This window comes from Chelonoidis abingdonii, chromosome 5 (assembly GCF_003597395.2).
Source record: "Chelonoidis abingdonii isolate Lonesome George chromosome 5, CheloAbing_2.0, whole genome shotgun sequence".
In the NCBI taxonomy this organism is placed as follows: Eukaryota; Metazoa; Chordata; order Testudines; family Testudinidae; genus Chelonoidis; species Chelonoidis abingdonii.
The window spans coordinates 64,858,073-64,878,588 of NC_133773.1; the positions used below are offsets into that span (position 1 = coordinate 64,858,073).

General features: G+C 39.8%; 1 protein-coding gene across 3 annotated transcripts in view; it reads left to right on the plus strand.

Annotated features, from left to right (window-relative positions):
• The window catches only part of GLRB (glycine receptor beta), a 74,159-nt gene that overhangs the window by 15,739 nt on the left and 37,904 nt on the right, over nt 1–20,516 (plus strand). For all 3 annotated transcript variants that reach the window (XM_075066345.1, XM_075066347.1, XM_075066346.1), the window contains exons 3-4: nt 17,723–17,829; nt 20,282–20,349. In XM_075066345.1, the coding sequence (XP_074922446.1) occupies nt 17,723–17,829; nt 20,282–20,349 (175 nt within the window). The remainder of the gene's footprint in view (nt 1–17,722; nt 17,830–20,281; nt 20,350–20,516) is intronic.

Sequence of the window (20,516 nt, forward strand, 5' to 3'; positions counted from 1 at the left end):
AAGAAACATTAACCCTTAGCTATCTGTTTATGACAGAGTCCCAACGCACAGTTTGAGAACCACTGATCTACTGTGAACTATGAATAATTAACTATGTAAATCACAGTCCTAAAGTCATTCAGCTATTCTCTTAGGAAAGATTTATACTACGTCAGACAAATATTTGGTTACTTTGGTTGGAGAGATTGTAATTTACTACAGGTAATTTAACACTGTATAATGGACTCTTAATGAAGGTCATCTTTAAACTTTATCACCAAGTTTCTCTGTAATACAGGCAAATATGTCAGTATTTCCCCCCTTTACCTGCACCATTCCCAATTACTAGCTGTCAGCCAAACACTGCTCTCCCTTGTGAAATTGACCAGTGTCAGCATGAAACTGACAGATGGGGGATGCAGAGAAAAAAAGTTGCATTAAGTTCATTTTATTATTTACAAATATTTGCTGGAAACTAACTTGTTTTGCAAACAAGAAAATTCTAGTTTCTATCTAAGACAAAAAACTCTTGTCATGATTATTTATGATTCCTTTTTTCTGCATGTTCTATTTGATTATACAATTGGTGAGTAGTATGATGTGCTGCTCTCTAGTCTGTTTGGATCTGAACCAGTATGCCAGTTATGTTTTGAAACAGTGCAGACTCTTGCTTTCATTAAACAGACTATTAACAGTCTATTAAGATTTAATGCTTATATATAAACCTATAATGATTGTAGTAGAATAGAGCTGCTGTAGTGTTTTGACCCTTGAATATTTTCCCGATTTAAAGAACAAATTGATATACTGGAATTAAAAGGCCATAATAGAGAGCTCTGCTGTATAAACCTGCAAAGAATTCCACAGATGGGGAATGTGTTTGTGAAATGATTTGACATAAACCCTTGCTCAAGGAACTACATAAATCCCAGTGTCTCTATTGTTCACTAAGTGGAGGTGACTGCATGCTTGTGGTGCGTCTGCTGCAATTAACGAGGAGTTCAGGTATAGAAAACATGATGAATGCATTTGTGAAGTGAATCCATGATTGCCAGTGAATTCTTTGTAAAGATCTTGAGTGTTAGAAAGATTTCAAAGAGAGGAACGTTGAACTGACAATGGTTTCTAAGTAGTAAAAATCTTAAAGGGACACTGTCCTGTTGATTAAGGCACTAATGTGACCTATGTTATAAAAGTGTTTATTAGGTGGGAAATGTTTATCAGATTAAAAGTATTTAATTTAATTTAAAAATCCATCCTTGTCACAGAGAAGGAGCATAAGATAACTAATACATGTTAGCCATAGATATAAGTATTGTGTGCTGTTGATGATGGATAAGTATGTGTAGATGGGAATCTTTGAGATTGGAATTCTGTAGCTTGCTTCTAAGGTTTGTTCAAAGCAGTCATCAAGTAACTTGTTTTTCCCTAGAGTACGTTCTTCTCAGTTCCCTTGTATTTCTGGTTAAGGAAAATTGAAATGCATTGAGATGATTGCTGTATCATTCTTGTAGCCTTTTTATAGGGTTACCAGATAGCAACCGTAAAAAAATGAGACATGGGGTAGGGGTAAGAGGTGCCTACATAAGAAAGTCTTAAAAAACGGGACTGTCCCTTTAAAATGGAACATGTAGTCACTCTACGTTTTTCAAGATATTCTCGAAAATCCTGGTCTGTAGTCAGTAACACACATTAGCCCCTTCTGAAGCTGAGAAATAGCCCCTTTAAGCCTTTCAGAGAATATCACTTCTTCCATTGGCCAGAAGCAGAAACTCAAAAAGGTCAGAGACAACAAAGTCCAATAAATCGCTTATTTTAAAAGAAAATGAATACATCTTACTTTTTAAAATGTTAGTGGAGTTGAAGATTTTCTAGGTGGCTAAAAAATGGAATTACTTGAAAATTTATCCTAGAATTTTTATTGGTGAACTGCCAGTCCACAAAATATTCCTTTACATAACTAAAAGAAGAGTAGAGAATGCATCTTGGCTCTGCAGAACCTCTCCTGGCACATCACACAGCAGTAGAAAAAATAACCTGTTTCCTTACCTGGTATCTAGCTGGGTACTTACTTGGCTCCATTTCTGCAGTGTCTGAGCACCTCCCAAATATTTAAGGGTATGGCTACACTTGCAGCTGTACAGCGCTGGGAGTTAAACCTGTCTTTGTACAGCTGAATAGGGAAAGCGCTGCAATCTGGCCACACTGACAGCTACCAGCGCACTGTCGTGGCCACATTTGCAGCATCTGCAACTGCATTGGGAGCGGTGCATTGTGGGCAGCTATCCCAGCGTTCAAGTGGCTGCAGCATGCTTTTCAAAAGAGGGGAGTGGTGGAGTGTGACAGGGAGCGTGGGGGAGGGAGAGAGTGGATTTTTGGAGCTGACACTCTGTCAGCAGCTGCAAGTTCCGACCCCCTCCCCTATCCCTCTGTCACTCACTGAAAGCACCAGATAAGCAGCGTCCCTGAAACGGACCCCCCCTCCGCCGCACACCGTGCTTCTTCTCTCCTCAAGCCCCCTCTCTAGCTGTGGGCGTTCCAAAGGGAGGTGTTCACAGCAAATAGGAGCTGTGTTTAATTTTTTTGATAAGTAGCTTCGGGAGCCTGGAGTTCACAGCAAAACAAACAGAGGCATTACAATAAAACAAAGAGCGTAATCTTCCGGAGGTCAGTTACAGCGTAGTAAGATTATTCCCTGTTTACACTGGCACCCCAGCACTGCAGCACCAGCGCTGTTCTCTTTATTCCTCTCGTTGAGGTGGAGTACAACCAGCGCTGTAGCCAGGGAGATACAGCGCTGTATGTGTCTTGCCAGTGTGGACGGGGAGTGAGTTACAGCACTGTAAAGCCAGCACCAGTGCTGTTACTCTCAAGTGTAGCCAAGGCCTAAATATAAGGAGTGTGGCAGGGAGGGAGAAGGATGAGCAATCATCTCTCTGTTTTTTCCTTCTTTCCTAGCTTGTAGGAGAAATAGTTTGCTAGTTTACAAGGGTTTTGGGGTGAGTGGCTGGGAGTGTAAGTAAAATTATGAGGAAAAGCTAAATTGAAGAAATGAGTTGCGTATTTAGTTTTTAAAGTTGTGAGATTTTGTGGCCCTTTCGAAGATAAGTAAGCTCCATAATCTACATCTGGCTCCTGTGAAATTTCATTATTCACATACTCATAAGCCTCCCCTGTTGATCAATAGTTTCATTGTTTTGGTGGTACATGGCTGTCATGGGAAGTTATGGGGGATAGATGATCTCCTAGGTATCTAGGGACAGTCCCCTGGAGGGCATTCAGTATCAGGACAGCCCTCTGTTCAATGTGAATAGGCATTCTGGAGAGTAAAGGGACAAAATTCTGTATAAACTGGGCATTATATTGTTTTTGTAAAATATTTATACTGTAATATTACACATAATAACCTGGGCCTATTTATGCAACCCTCACTCAGTAGTGCTTGCTCACATGTGTGGCTATACTGCATGTATTTTGACCACTGGTGTGATTAGATACTACTCCTTGGGAGTAATGGGTACACAATCTGTCCCTGTATTTCTTCTTATAGTTACTAGGTTGAGAAACTCTTGTAACTTCCCCTGGAAATCTGTCCCACAATACAACCATATAAGAAGAAATTTAAGGGGTAAATTGTGTTCTCAGATCTGTCAAATGGATCTTTAAAAATTGACTAAAGTGTGTGTGATGTATCTCCATTTATGTTTTCTAACCAAGATAATATTATTCCCAAGATCTATGTTATCTGTGTGTGGCTGCACATATTTAGGAAAAAAAGAACATGGCAAGTGAAAATGTGGGTGGATTAGTCTAAAACATGTTTCTTTGCGTGGTGCTCTTTAAAAGAGGCAGATGCTGGCCATGTTTCATGTGTGTGTATATATAATAATGCCAACACTAGTTTGTGTATATACTTCACTTGGGGGCCAATCCTGAAACCTTTGTGGATGTAAAAACTCCCAGTGAATTGAGAAATGTTGAGTATGCAAGGAATGTATGGTTGGATGCTAGCAGTTATCTGTTTACATGAGTATACACCTAATTATTCAGAGATACACAGATCTAAAATAATATTATGAGAAATCATATGAACATGTTTGAATTTCTGGAGGATTATTCTTCCTGATATCATTCAGTGCTTGTCCCAAAATGGATATATTGTACATGGGGCAGTTATATAAATGCTGATATTTATCACATACATATTGTATAATTCCCTTCATACTGAAAGAAGTTGTATGGTACTAGGCCTTTTCTACAGTATGATGCATATCACTCAGAATATCAAATGCCCACATCACAAAAGACTAATAATTCATATAAAAAGTACTAGTGCTTGTGGTTTATTGTGATATGTCAGATGTCTTATTGCATTATCTTATGTTTCACTGCATTGCGTTTTACTTTATCGATATCTGTATCACTGTTTGTGTAAAACATCTGCTCACATCACTGTGGTTAGATAAGCTAGAATCAAAGTCTGCTTGAGTGATATATTGTTTGTTTTTTTTAAATGCCTGAAGTTAATACAGCAGCGTTATTTACCACACTCTCTATCAGTCAACCAGCAGTTTTGAACTCTTCAATAGTGGGACAAGATGCTAAATCAGCTAATGTCTAAGCTATAAGGAGGTTCTGGCAACTCGTTTTACATATCATATGGCAGTCTGGACAGTAGTACAGTGTTTTATAAAATGACACGTGGATTAACCTGGCTGAGACAAGTCTATTTCTTCCCTCATAGTCATGCTGCATGTCAACGGTGTATACCACACACTCATTAAAATTACAGATGCCACAGCATAATGAGATCTTAGGACAGGAGGTAACTGATATGAGAACAAGACAATGAGAAACAGTATTCATTAGCAGTTCTTTTCCCCAAATAATTATCCTTGTATAACATGGTCTGTTAGGATAAGGATTCCCTGTAACCTCAGTGAATTGTGTGAGACAATAAATCCCATCATATGTATGGGTATGGCTACACTTGGAATTTCAAAGTGCTGAAGTGTGAGTGTGGTCGGAGCAGCAGCGCTGGAAGAGAGCTCTCCCAGCGCTACACGTAAACCACATCCTCTAGGGGTGTAGCGTGCAGCGCTGGGAGCCGTACTCCCAGCACTGCCACCCTGATTACACTGAGGCTTTACAGCGCTGTATGTTGCAGCGCTCAGGGGGTGTTTTTTCACACCTGAGCGCGAAAGTTGCAGCGCTGTAAAGTGTGAGTGTAGCCATACCCTATGTCTCAGAAGCCCCAAAAAATGAGATGTAATGTATCCTGACAAACTCAAGGAAGCCTTATAGACTTCAAACTGAGAATGCCACCTATATGTCTGCTCAGACTTGCTGAGCTGAACAAGAGTTCTAAGAGTCACCTTTTAGTCAATGAATCAGTTCCTGATCTCACCACCATCAACATAAATGTATTTCCTCCACCACACATTTGATAATGCCTTGCTTCCATATCACATATGGGTAAACTGTCTAAGAATTCGTGTTGACGATATAGGATCCATATGGTTTGCAGGGATTATACAGGTGAGATGATTGGAAATCTTTCATTTAAAGTCATTGTTACATCCTGTCAGTAATGCTAATGGTTACTGATCAGTTAATGATTATTAAGAGGTCCAGCGTATTCTACTGTATTGTGATGATTGCAGTCTTAACTGTATCTTTGTCCCTTTTTGGCCTCTCTGAGTGCACCCTCCTTTCAGCTGTCAGGCCTTGTTTCTTTACCTTTCCTGCGGTGGATTTCCACAGTATTTCTGCTCTTTGACCAGGCCCTGTTCTACAGTGCTCTGTGTATCAACCGTACTTAGCCCACAGGTCCAACTGAACATGGGTGCCTGTCGTTCTTCTTTTTGGGAGTCTGTGACCAGTTGTGTATATAGTGACCAGAGAGTCTTCTTAAGCTATAGTACTGTTTATTTTGCAGTAAGAACAAGTTTAGAGAGAGGATTTTAAAACAACAAATGGACTACTTGCATGGCTAGCTTACCTAAAGACTTACCATTCCCTGATGGCAGTCTATGCAGGCCTAACTTTTCCAGATTTCTCAGCAGATACTTGTGTCTTAGTCTCATTCCCCAGAACAACCAACCCTCTGTCTTGAGAGAGTGTTCTATATTTTATTTATTTTTTTTAAACTCTGCTGTAGTTCTTTTGATCTCCTGTGTTCATTGGACTTTTCCTTTCCTGCTTTGAACCACTTTTGCAAATTGGGTGGAGAAGAGGCAAAATAGTAAAAGCTAATAGTCTTGGCACTTCCCCTGTAACAAGCACCAAGTGTTTGTGGAGAGGTGGCCCTCTTGAGCCATTCTTTCCCTTCCTGCCTGTTTTTCTAGACAGCCTCTTGTTGATTTGAAGCCAGTGTAATCAAACCAAAAAACCCATCACTATAACTAGCCAATATACTTTAGTTATGAAATATCACAGAGCATCTCCAAATCCATCACGAGGTTATTGAGGTAATAGAGACATTGGGAAGGTGATAGCAAAATGAATGTGAATTTTAAAAAATCCCCCCCTTAAAAAAAAAACAAAATAACAAACCCAAAACTGCTTCAGTAAGTGACTGAACTTAGGAGTGGAGAACAGGTTTTTTATGGACAACCTTAATGAAGTCTTAATTTTTAAATTTGGTGTCCAGATACCATGGCAATAGGCTCATTAAAAATGACGAGAAATGATGATAATCAAGAAAAGGTTATATATTTCCCATTTGTCTAGGAATAAGAAACCAATCTCTCTCTATCTCTGTCCCTCTAACACATTTCACAAAATTGCAATGACAATGTACTTTTGTAGGTATGGTAACTAACTAAGTTCTGAAGGTGAATGTCCATGGAATATTAAAGGTCTCTCATATCAGGGACTGCTACTTAAGTTATCTTAGCTACTTATATGGTCACCATCACCATAGTATATGAGCACTTCTCAATCTTTAATGTCATTGTTTCTTCATCATGTCTGTTGTTTTCCTCCAGAGGTAGCAGATCATATTTTGACTGGCCTGTGACGACACAGGCTGAAAATGCGTTCGTCTTAACATGCCATGAGGATTATGTTTCAGGGGAAACTATTACTTTAGAGGAAATTGCTTTATCAGTGGTTGCAGAGGCAAGAAAATGTAGATTTAGATGCAAGCAAGATTGAGCCTTAATGTCCTAGGCCAGGGGTGGCCAACCTGAGCCTGAGAAGGAGCCAGAATTTACCAGCGTCCACTGCCCAAGAGCCACAGTAACATGTAATGATTATATAGGTGTGTGTGTCTGTGTCTATGCACACACACAATAATTTATATAAGTTGATAATATATATTTATTATGCATTTATAATGTATAGTTAACGATAATAACAAACATATGAATGGCCGTACTGGGTCAGACCAAAGGTCCTTCTAGCCTAGTATCCTGTCTACCAACAGTGGCCAATGCCAGGTGCCCCAGAGGGAGTGAATCTAACAGGTAATGCTCAAGTGATCTCTCTCCTGCCATCCATCTCCACCCTCTGACAAGCAGAGGGTAAGGACACCATTCCTTACCCATCCTGTCTAATAGCCATTAATGGACTTAACCTCCATGAATTTATCCAGTTCTGTTTTAAACGCTGTTATAGTCCTAGCCTTCACAACCTCCTCAGGTAAGGAGTTTCACAAGTTGACTGTGTGCTGTGTGAAGAAGAACTTCCTTTTATTTGTTTTAAACCTGCTGCCTATTAATTTCATTTGGTGACCCCTAGTTCTTGTATTATAAGAATAAGTAAATAACTTTTCCAACTTAATCTTTTACTTAGTGGAACTTCTGACAACCTTTGCTTTCAACAATTACCTTGAAGTTTGGTTTGTGTTCAGTTGTGCTCCAACTCAGCAGTTCTTTTAAATGGCTGTCTGGATCGATGCTTGGATTTCACGTGTTTGAGTGTTGAGAAAACAAACTCAAAAAGATAGGCTGAGGCAAACATTGTGATTAATTTTAGGGCTGCACCTCTGATGTTGGTGCATTTATTCCTTGGTACAGATATCCAGAAAGGAAGGGTCCCTTTTGTCTTCTGAACAGATTTCAATCTGTCATCTTCCAAAAGTTCTATTGTTTTCATCTGGGATGTTGCTTCATCAGTGACTAAAGGGGGCTTCAGACAATCGGCTTCAGCACTAAAAGGGTCAATCAGAAATCTGATTTGAGGTCTTTTCTTCTGCAAATCTTGGAATCTTTCCTCAAAACTGTCCTTAAGATCTTTAATCATGCTCGCATGCCTAGTTGTGCTCCGTTTTAGGGGTTCTGCTGCATCTTCTTTTGATCTGGCTTGAAGTTGAGGGAAAAGTGTCAGCTGTCCCTCAAACATTTGTCTGTGAAACAACTGCAGTTTGTTCATGAACACAAATATGCCTTGCACTAGATCAGACAGCAACTGGAATCTTCCTTGTAAGTCCACGTTTAGTTTATCCAAATGCAGCAGCATGTCTGCAAGAAATGCTAAGTCTAGAACCCATCCAGGATCTGTAAGCTCGGGGTGTATTCTGTGCTTCTCCTCCATAAACAATTTTACGGGTTCCAGGAGCTTGAAAAAATGGGAAATAACTTTACCTCTTGAGAGCCATCCAACTGCGCAGTGAAATGGCAAATCGGCAAGGAAGTCATCTTCATCCAGTTCAACTAGATTTTTAAATTGTCTGTGATTGAGTGCATATGAGAGAATGAATTTGACAATATGCAAGACAGGTTTCATGACGTGAGCAAATTTGAGATTTGTAGGTACCAGTTTATCCTGATGAATAATACAGTGAAATGTCCAAAATCGGGAAAGCTCTCGTCAGACTTACAAAGCCCTACTAATCCGTTCTCAGATCCCCACAGGACAGAGCCCCATCCATTGCAATGGCAGTGAGCTTCTGTAAAGGCAAGTCACTTTTCGCAACTACAAACATCAACACTTCCTTTAGATCTCATCCACGAGTTCTGTCCTTTAGTGACACGATATCAACGAGTTTTTCCCTTACAACACAGTCGTCAGACACCTTGCGGACAAATAAGGTTTATCCTGTGCATGGCATGACTCATCTAAAGTGATGCTCAAATAGTCATGCTGCTGAAGCTGCGAGTGCAGTTGCGGTTTGATTTTACTGTTCAGGTAGGAGATTCTGCATTCTGTTGTGTGGCGTGAAAGCTGCAGGCCAGAAATTTTCTTCTGTAGATTCTTGTTCTCTGGTGACAGGATTGAAATCACATCAGTGAGGCACGTTTTTATAAGCTGTCCTTCAGATTAGAGCTTTTTCACACAAGCTATATGTCAGGCCACATAATAGGAGGCTAATGTTACAGTCTGCGATCGGTTGGCTAATCTGATGAAGAACTGGGCTTCTATATCTGTTTGTTTTTTCAGAGTTTTCAGTTTTGAAGTGTGGAGTTCAGAAACTTATGGGAATTCTTGATCCATGTGTGCATGGCTCAAAGCAAAATGATGCTGCAAGTTTGAAGATTTGAACTGAGAGATGCATGTCTGGCAAAGAAGACACATGGCCTTACCATTACATTCAACAAAAAAGTACTCATTCTCTCGCTCCAGATGGAGCCCTCAATTTTCATTGTGTATTTTCTTTCCTATTTGCACTTGCCTTCCATTGTTAGATAATGTAAGAAAAATTTTGATTAAAAATTTCCACACCAGCTAGTCACTGTGTGCTTTATTTAAGGAGACGCTGATGCCAGTCAGTGGGTGCTGGACTCCTGGCTCTGTCCCAGGTCCCGGCCCCAAGCCCTCCCATCTCCGCCACACCTTTTTTCCTGGCCCCTCCCCCAAGTGAGCCGTGTCCTCCCTCCTCCTCCTCCACCAGGGATTTCTCTACATCCCACCTGAATTTCCCCAACCCCCCGCCCAGTTTTGTGAACTAGTTACATGCAGTGTTGCCAATTTGGTGATTGTTTGGAAATCTGAATTGAAGTTGAAACATTAATACACACTTTAAAAGCATATACAGTGTATGATAAAATACATGTATCTGGAAAAGTATGAACAGAGACTAGCTTCCTTATACAGCTGTTGTTTTTTATGAATATGTCAGTGCATTCATTTCGGTGATGTTGGCCAACTTAATAATTTCAAATTATTATTTGTATGCAAAGTCTAAATGAGCTCTCCCTGACAGCTAGTGATGAGGTGGGGACTGGGGGGAAAGGCTTCAGGACCAGATTGTATTTACATTCACACCTAATCTACCTAGATATCCAGCAAACAGAGCTGTGTTGCCCAACTGATAGATTTTGGGTGGGGTTGGGTTACAAATCACTTGAATGCAGGGGGTAATGAAACGTTATTCTTATTGTACGAGTAAAGGGCAGTAGAACTGTATTTAGCCTTCGCTGATTGAGGGCATCAAGAGAGAGGGTGGGAACAGGTGTTTTGCTTGATGATCTGCCTGAGTCACAAGTACTATTTGACCTGCCTGTTTCCACCATTTAAAGACAGAGCTGATTAGGCTCCGTACATGGTCTTTTGTTAAGTGACCACTACAGCTGAAATCACTGATAATCAGGTCTAAGTGCTTAGACCTGCTGTGGGATGGTGTTTCTGTGGAAGTGATGGCCCAGACTGCACTAGCAGTGAGGTTCCCACACTGAGAGCTCAGCAGAATTCAGAGACCTGGGCAGAACCTCAAGAGACCAATTTGCAGAAGTCACAGCGTCAGCAGAAGGTGATGGCTCAGGGCCATTGGCAACAGAGCGATGGAGTGAATGGTGACACAACAAACAACAGTGGCCAGAGCAAACAGTGAGCAGCTGAAGGAACAAGCAAGGTGCCTTCTTGTCCCTCACCTTGGAGGTGAACTCATGTGAAAGCACCTTTGGAACTCTGAATCTCCACTGGCCAAGGACAACACCAGTGAGTAGGGTGCGGTGGAGGGAAAAGTGAGGGGCACGTTGTATAAACATTTGTTTGTTGGATGATATTTTAGTGACTTTGCTCCAGAATGCTAGATTTGTGACTGGGAATGGAAACTTATAACTCTTCACAGTCTACTTTGGACTTGACTAGTTTTGTATAATCTGCACATTTTGCCACCTCACTGTTTACCCACTTTTCCAGATTATTTATGAATATGTTGAACAGTAATGGTCCCAGTACTGATCCCTCAGGGATACCACTATTTATCTCGCTCCCTTCTGAAAACTGACTATTTATTCCTACCCTTTGTTTCTCATCTTTTAACCAGTTGCTGATCCATGAGAAGACTTCCCTCTTATCCCATGATGGCTTACTTTCCAAAAGTCAATTTAAATTAAATATTTGTTTTTGTTTTAGAAATCTAGAACTGGTCTGTGTTTTGATGTAATTTGCATTATCCTTATGCTAAATTTGCATTATCCTAACAAAACATTTAATTTATTCATATCTCTTTTATATGTTGAAGGTCAAAGTGAAAATGAAAAGACAAAAAACAATGCAACAATTTTTTCCACTCAAAGGCCTCAAAAACCAACCAAGGTGAAGAACACATCAAGAACCAAGAATATATCAACATTTCATCTGAAGATTCAAGTGGTATATCTGTATACAACCAGCCCGAAGCACAAATACAGGTACCTACTGAAAAAACAGTGTCTCCAAAACCTAAAGGCAGCTCCCGGTGTTTGTCGGTCTAAGTGTTCCCATTTATTGACGTTACAAAAGAAGGCTACTGGTTGACTCTTGTAAAAAAAGCTTACGAAGAAGGAAAGCTTTCTAATGGTATAACTGGTAAAAGTGGAGGAGCTTTGTCAGACGGATAAGCAAAGCCAATGCTGACAAACTATGTGAAAAGGCTGCAAAACACCATGCCTCTGGAGTGCATCAACATGCAGAAAGCCTTATAAGACCACTTGTAATGCCAATTTTAGAAGTACTTAATGAGGCTGTTAAGAATGCTGGAGACACAACACAGTTCATGCGAACAAACATGGCTGTGGCATCATACTTCCTATTTAAGCAAGAGATACCACACACTACAGACTGGAGGCCAGTGTTAAGTGCATTGTCTCTTGTTCATCCTGAAGTTGAACACTGGTTCCGAACAACACCAGCAAATGCCCACTATCTTTCTGCAAGAAACTCAACTGATTGGCTAGAAGCATGCAGTGCAACAGTGAAAGACTCAACAGTTGAAAAAGTGAAGAACGCTCTCACCACAATCAAAAAGATTGCATACATGGCTGATGAATGCACCGATGCAAATGAGTATCAAGTATTAAGTCATTGTGTACATTATCTTGATGTCAGTGGTAGGCCAGTAGATGCATTTCTAGATGTTCAAGTTATAGACAACATATCGGCTGCATCCGTGACAACCCACATCTTAAAAGAGTTAAATGCTTGTCAGTTAGACCCCAGACAGATGGCTGCTTGTGCATTTGATGGAGCTGCAAACTTCTCTGGAAGACATGGTGGAGCACAAGTTTTTGCTCAGAGAAAAGTGTAACCCTAGTCTCTCCTATACACACTGCAGAGGCCATCTGCTCCAACTAGTGCTACTACGAGCTGCAGACTCTTCAAAAGGACATTAAAAAAGCTACAAATTTAATGTCTTCATTATATTCTATTTTCAGAAAGAGTCCAAAAAGACTGAATAGCTTGAGAAAAATATAGAAGATACACTGGGACTGAAGTTCAAATTAGTCCAACCTGGGAAAGCCCGCTTTCTTTCTCATGAGAAGTCCTTGGCTGTGGTCTTAAAATTACTCCAGCCATTATTACTGGCTTTGGAAAGTATCTACCAAAATGTGATGGATCTAAGTAGTGAGGCTGGTGGATTACTTTTGCTACTACGTTCAGAGAAGACTATTGCCATTCTCTTGTAAGTCCCTTGGGTCATTAAAAAATGCCATCAACCCATCTGCTACAACAGTAGTAGATCTTTGTCCAGCAATAGAAGCTACATTTGGATCAATCAGAGCTATCCTTTGAAAAACGTACTGGAAGAAGTAAAGACTTCAGTCCAGAAGTTGACTAATGAAGGCATTTATATCAAATCCTTAAGTGAAGAGGTCAAGAAGTGTTTGTTAAGACAACTTAAAAAGTACACAGACTTCATTCTTAAAAATCTACAACAGCAACTTCTAGATTCTACTCAACCTCTACATAGCTTTTATAGATGCCTGTCCTATAAAACACTGACAGTTGAGTGGAGTGAGGCACTACCAGCAATGGGGCAGCTGTGTGCTCAGGACAGAATAGAGAGTTTGGACACAGAGTGGAATATCCTACGATGAATGAATGAAGATTTGACTTCCACTTCTTCTTTTTTATCATCACTAATGGCTCGACCTGATCTTTGTTCTATGTTTCCTGGGATGAAAGAGGTAGGAATTAATTTCTTGCTACTCCCAGTCACAGTAGCTACAGTTGAGCATTCTTTTTCATCATTGAGTAGAATTTTGTGTTCTGAAAGAAGTCGCCTTCTGCCTGATCATGTGAATGAACTATTGAGCATATCAATTGAAGGAATGGAAGTACCAGACACACGAGAAGCCACCAAAGATGAACGCATTGCTTTCGAGACGTTCATTAACAGAGTTGTGCAAAATTTTAACAAGAAAGCAAGAAGGATGTAGATGTATTGCTTCATAGAAGGCTTGAGTAGCCAGCTTTAATTTGTGTGATGATGATTTTAAAACATGAGTTAATTTTATTAGATTTATCATCAAACATTTTTCAGTTTTTACTATGGTGCCGTACAGCCCACCTTCACCCTCACGGTCTCTCCCCTCATTGGCCCTAACTCCACCTCCCACCCGTAAATTCAAACACCCCCCCCATTTCAATTCCTGGGGAAATCACTGTCCCATTTCCCGCCCCACTCCAGCCTCCTGCGTGTCACAAAACAGCTAATCGTGGTGGGCAGGAGGCACAGGGAGTGAGGAGGAGGCACTGGGGGAGGGAGGGGTGAGGCTGTACATTGCATCCTCATTCCTCTGCCCTTCCCCGCCTGCCCGAACCTCCTGAATGCTGCGAAACAGCTGATCGCAGCAAGCAGGAGGCAAGGGGGAGGGAGGAGGAGGTGCTGATTAGGGGGTCCTTCGGCAGGCAGGAGGTGCTGGGGGAGGAGAGAGGGGCTGATAGGGCTGTCAGTGGGTGCTGAGTATCCACCATCATTTTCCCCCAGAGTGGTTCCTAGCAGGAGCCACATATTATCTTCTGAAGAGTCGCATGCAGCTCCGGAGCCACAGGTTGGCCCCCTCTGTACTAGACTGTATGCGTCAGCTATCCCACAGGAGTCCACAGATAACTGGCTATCTTGGTAATTGATGATGGATGTGGAAACTTCAGAATAATAGTCTGTGTCTCATTTCCTACATCAAGAAATGGATCTCTAGTTCAACTAAGATTGCATAGAGCTGTCGCAACCCTAAACCTATGCTCAAATATGGCATCTGTATGGCCAATTTTCGGTCAAGGGGTCACATTGGTGTCGTGTGCTACCCTGTGGTGCGGTGTGCAATATTATAGTGCCATGTGCCTATTCTCGAACCTTCTGTCTGGTCAACTGTGGGTCAAGTTAGTGCCATGTGCAAAAGAGTTGGGTGTCTTGTTCAAAAAAGTAGTGTGCCGGGTGCAGATCCTGTTTACATAGAGGGCACCAGCTCGGAACCTGGAAGGTGAAGGAGCTAAGGACCAATCAGACGCTGACACGAGTAAAAGTCTTCAAATAAAACTAGGCCTCGCGCCAAAAACGGCAGGAGTATCCACGTGTTAGCTTAAAGGCCTGATCACCCTTTCAGCCATGGTCTCCTCCGGATTTTGCCGGCTCGTGTCGTGTCGTTTTGTGGGGGGTTTTTTTTGTTTGTTTTGGTTTTTTTTGGATTATTTCCCATCAATTCGGCATGCTCTCGGTGTCTGTACTGCTGATCAGCTGCACTTGGAGTGTGGTATCTGCATTTTAATTTTCTGTAAATACTCTGTTTGCTTAGCCTCTTCCCTTTTTTTCCCTTCCGTTACTTGGTGCAAAGTTGTGTATACAGTGTATGAGAGCGAAATTGTTGTATTAATTGCTATTGTGGTTGGTTGATGTATTTTACAATATTCGGTTAATGCGCAAGCAGTTTACTTAGTTTTGTGTATCTGCTCTGGTTTTTAGTGAGTAGTTGATTACAGATCATTTGGTTTCTTGTTGTTGGATGTAAATAGACTGTTTCAAGTTGTGTATGGTTTTATTCTGGTAGTATTTCTAGTTGATAAATCACCTTTCCCTGGCCCAAGTTGTAACTTATCCCCGTTAATAAATAGTCACATGGTTTGAAATTTCAATCTGTCACGTTTTGATTTTCCTCTCTCAGTCAAATACTTACTCGAACCTGTATTGGTCTCAGACAAGAGCCACAGTCGTTTTTATTCCTGGTACATGAAGAGATCAGTAAACCTGTCTGAATGTCTTCTACATCTGGCTTCCTTTTTTGTTTTTGATTTTCCTGCTCATTTCCTAGTCTCTCTAGCTCTCTTAGTATTGTTGCTCTCTTCTTACTTATGTCTGCCATCTCCCAATTTGTAGAATCTATTAATTTAATTTATACACAGATAACATGTACATGAGTCAGACAGATATCACTCTTTTACCACTTTGGGCTAGTACTATAATATTCATATACTATAGCAACCAGGACAATTTAGAAATGTGCACCAGAAACTGGTAATTTATGCTGCTAACAAGGGTTTCTAAAATGTTTAATATTTTAAATGCTGGACATATATAATTTGGAAAGAAATGCTATTGCCTGTGAAAGGAAGACTCCACTATATATAGCGGTAACAAAAATAAGCCTTAGGCAGGGTCTGGCCCTGTCTGTCTGACTATGATCTCTATTGTTTTCAGTGGTTTTACTTTTGTTTTATATGGATGTGATTGAAATGAATATCAAACCAAGGGTTGACAGCCCTCCAGGACTGTCCTGGAGTCTCCAGGAATTAAAGTTGAATCTTAAAGTTTGTCATATATGATAAAACGTCCAAAATTGGCAACTCTAATCAAGCCAGGTTTACAGGTAGTTTAAATATCAGGTTTTTCATGCTAGCTCAGCAGCTGCTGGTAGAGGATATATGGTTTATTCAGCTTTGCGGGATCGGCAAGGAAAGTTCTCATATAGATTATAGGTGTTTTCCCTCCCTCCCCCTCTTTCTTTTGGAGCATCTTGAAAGTTATAATTGTAAAATCAGTTGTAATGCATTGTGCACTCTTGACCTTTCACTGTTGTATAAATCTTCTGGGATTCCATTTAGTTTATGATTTTGGTTCCTGAAAGTATTCTTTTTATCATAGCACATATTACATTCTGGGGAAATAGCCAATAATACATTGTGGTAATATGTGGATGAGTGGAAGATTGATCCTGTTGGTATGATGTTCCATTGTCTGAGATATTAGAAACTTGATTATTTCATTTGGAAGTGCTTCTCAGCATGAAGAGATGCTGCTACTCCTATAATCACAGCCTCTACACTAATATAATCAAGTTGAGGGTAGTACTCTAATAAGTGAAACCATACTTAGCATCCAAGGAGGTAATCTTGGATTCTAAATATAAAATCTACTCTGTCTTCCACATGCACAGCATTTAGTTGTAAATTTTATGAACAAGGGTAACATCAAAAGCTCTCAACACATTAACTGAATCCTCATGTAAAATATGTACAAGCAAACTGAAACATCGTAACAAGCTGAGCAAATTAGGTCCAGTGACCTACTATTCAATTTAGAGTGAGGTATGAAATGACTTCATCGTCTGGGTTAGGTGATGCAACACACTTGTGCATAAATTTACTGTCTTATCTCCTATGGAGTCAGGGTGTAATTAGTACAAAATGATAGATTTGTTTAGTCATATGATAAATCACAAACAGGCTTAGGTTTGATGTTTCATTTGTTCTCATGAGTTTTCTTTGAGGTTACTCTGGAGTCTTGGAATTTCACAACCACATGTACATAACATCACCAGACTGTGTGTGTGGATGGTCCATTGAATTGCATGGGTAAATTGCAAGGAGGGGTGTGTGTGTGTATGTGGCGTTGTGTGCACACATGTGCCTGCTGACCTTAATATTGAAGTTCAGTAGCTAAGCTACACTTACCTATCCTAAGCTAACTAATTTTACTGATCACCTGAAACATGAATTGTAATGGGAAGGTTAATGAGGATTGCAATTCTCCCGGCAAAAGTAAAATGAGAATCTGCAATCTCTTTTTCAATTGAAAAGGGTTATCAGGATTTACCAATTAAATTACGAAAAGCTTTTAACTCTCTGTGGGATAGCTGAGTCTGTCACATGAAAGCAATAGACTGCCAAAAACCTCTGAATGTTTTAGGTCCTAAAATTGCTTGTCAATTTGTTTGTTACTAATTTGACAGTCACTAAAAATAGTCCTGTAGGCTGCTTCTACAAATGAAGAAATTAAAGCATCTCTGTTATGTCAGTAGTACATTTTTGCTTATTTGATGTTTTTAGTTTTTCATTTAGTTTACAATCAAACTGAGAGTTTTCACTGTTTGTTAGTTATAACATTATGAAGAAAATATTGAAATGTCAGTACTACAGTGTATTAGAGTAAGATAGGTAAAGGAAGATTAAATACTATAGACCTTACTTGAAAGGAATGAACTTGGGGGAGGTGTATATGTATGATGCCTTTTTGATAGTTTGAATGGCATTTTAAAATGACTCAGGAAGTTCAAAATTACAGTACCTACTATCTTAACAATAACCAATGCACTTTTCACAGACAGCAATCAGCTGAAGATCTTGCAAGAGTACCTGTTAATTCTACCAGCAACATCTTGAATAGGCTGTTGGTCTCTTATGATCCCAGGATAAGACCAAATTTCAAAGGTTTGTCACATATAAAAGACATTTTCTACCTTTTCATGTTATTAACATTTCCTCTTTTTTATTTTTTTATTTTGTTATTCACATGCGCAGAATCTGTGGAAACTAGATTTCTGGAAAGATACAGGATAAAATTTCTGAAAAGGGGGTGAAACTGCTGAAAGATATTTACCCTTTTTAGCTGATGGATAGATAGCATATGCATATTTCATGCTGCTAACATATGGAGTGGTTTTAGGGATTTTTTTAATTAATAGCTTTTTTAAAAATTAAATGGTTTTATTTAGTATTTGAATATTGTTTTCAAGGCAATGTATTTTTAAAACATTAAACAGTTTTATTTAATTGCTTGTAAGGAGGTTCTTGTCGATGATCATGAAAATACTACAGAATTTAGGCCTTACCATGTTAGTATTTCTAAAGCACACAGAAGTTATAATTCCCTTAAACCTGTGCTAAGTCCTGTTGCTGCATTTTGGAAATCAATGTGGTTCATATGCTTAAGTACATGCCCTTAGCAGCTATCACTTCTGTACAGTTATTATAATGACAGGAGTATATATCCTCTAAATAATGTGATAATTCTCACAGCTGCATCTTAAGTTTTCCAGGAATGAGATTCTTTCTAAAAAAACCCAATTTTTATTACACTATTTTAACTGCAGCTTGTAAGTGTGGCTTTTGCCACATTAAAAATCGCATATAAATATGCATGTGTAGGTATATAATTGTAACACACATACATATATATTATGAAGAAGACTACTCTGGAAAGCTATAATCTTGATTGTACTTCTGAGGAGAGTGCTACAGATATGCCATTACCACCTTGTCCTCAAGATAAAGACTTTTCCTCTTCCTAATGGGAAACAGTTCTTCAGATAGATCTATTCAACTCACTTTATAAAAGTATTAACCCCGCCTCCCAACCTCAAATACTATATCTTACCTCAGAAGAAACTTCACCTCTTTTTTGTTCACTGTGGAAGCTTACTCAATTATTTTCAACACTAGGCATTGTCACAGGGGTCGCCTGACCACCTAATAGGCTACTTGATATTCAGCAATAGGTAGGCATATAGCCCAAAATCTTATTGTCAATATTTGATTCCTTCCCTCCCACCTACTCCCATCACTGGCAGTCCAGATTGAATCAGGACTGAAGAAGAAAGAGGAGAAATGTTACATCATTTCAGAGGGAGGTGATGGAGGAAGAAGAATATCTTCTGACAAGTGATTTGCCCACGTTAAAATATTTCTCAGGCATGACTGATTTACTTGGCTAGCACATAGACCTGGCCTAAATCTGCAAAGTACTGAGCACCCTCAATGGCACTGAAGGCATTTGGAGTTGAGGGCACTCAGCCACTTGCAGGAGGGGCTCAGTGCAACATAGTATCAAGCCTGCACGTAAGGCAGAATCTACACTTTCACCAGTCAGTCTTAGCAGCATGAATTGGAACAATATTAATTAAATAAAATTTATATTAGATTCTGAATCTGAATGTTTTCCATGTTGTCAGACTTTATTTAGGACACAAACAAGATTCTGCGATCCCTGTCCATCATGCTGGTTGCTGGAAAGGCTACCGTGTTGGGTCGGCCTCTCTCTCAACCCAACTTGGAGGACCAAAGGACTGCTTTTCATCTGGTCCCTTTCTATCCTTTGACCATCCATCTTGGAGATCCCACCAGGAATTAAAACTCCTGCCAGCATAGCTCTCAGGGTCATTGGAGAACACAAGCTGCCCCCTTATTTCAAGTTGTAGTCTCCAGGGAAGAGTATATAAGAGCAACCTTCAGGTTCAGTTAAATTATGTTGTGCTGCAGACGAAGAAGCTGCAAAGGGCCATTTTTATACCCCACCACAACCACCAAACCCTTCACACACACACACACACCAGACTTGCACAAAGAACAGTTGGTCTGGAGAATCTAACCAAATATGACAGTATAAGTCACAAATCAGTGAAGAGAGATGAAAATATGTCTTTCTTCTGTACATATGTTGTCTGTATCCATTACACTATATACAGGGGCTGGTACTAGATTGTGAGCTTTGTGGTAACACAGAAGCATTATATTTGCAAACGATTCCAATTTACTGTTCATGTACCATGTTAAGCTTAGATATGTGGGCTGAGGAATTTTTCTAGTTTCTTATCACCAGAATGAAAATAATTTTCATAATTTTTATTTTAATGGGAGCAGGATTGGACACCATATCTTTAACCTGGCAAATGTATATTAGAAGATAAAAAAATACTGATGGCCTGATTCTTGCCTGTATTTCAGCGCCAGAGCAGTGTTAAGTGCATTTAAAAGGGGCCCTGAAGTGGGTGCAGTTCAATTTAAGGACTCTTTACATTGCCAGAATGGTAAAAATGGTCACTAGTTCACAAGAGAATCACGCCCTAAACCTTACATTGTGTATTTTCTAATTTTTTTTCTTTAGGAATTCCAGTCGATGTAACAGTCAACATTTTCATTAACAGCTTTGGATCAATCCAAGAGACAACGATGGTAAGTGTGAAATTTGAATATTTGCATATAAAATTTCTAAATTAAACTAAATTAAATCTACTCATCCACAAAGAGGATTGTATCTTGTTCATAAATTGTGAGAGGTTTTATTATGTGATGGATTCAAGGCCTAAAAAATTAAAAGGAGTCCAGTGGCTCCTGAGAAG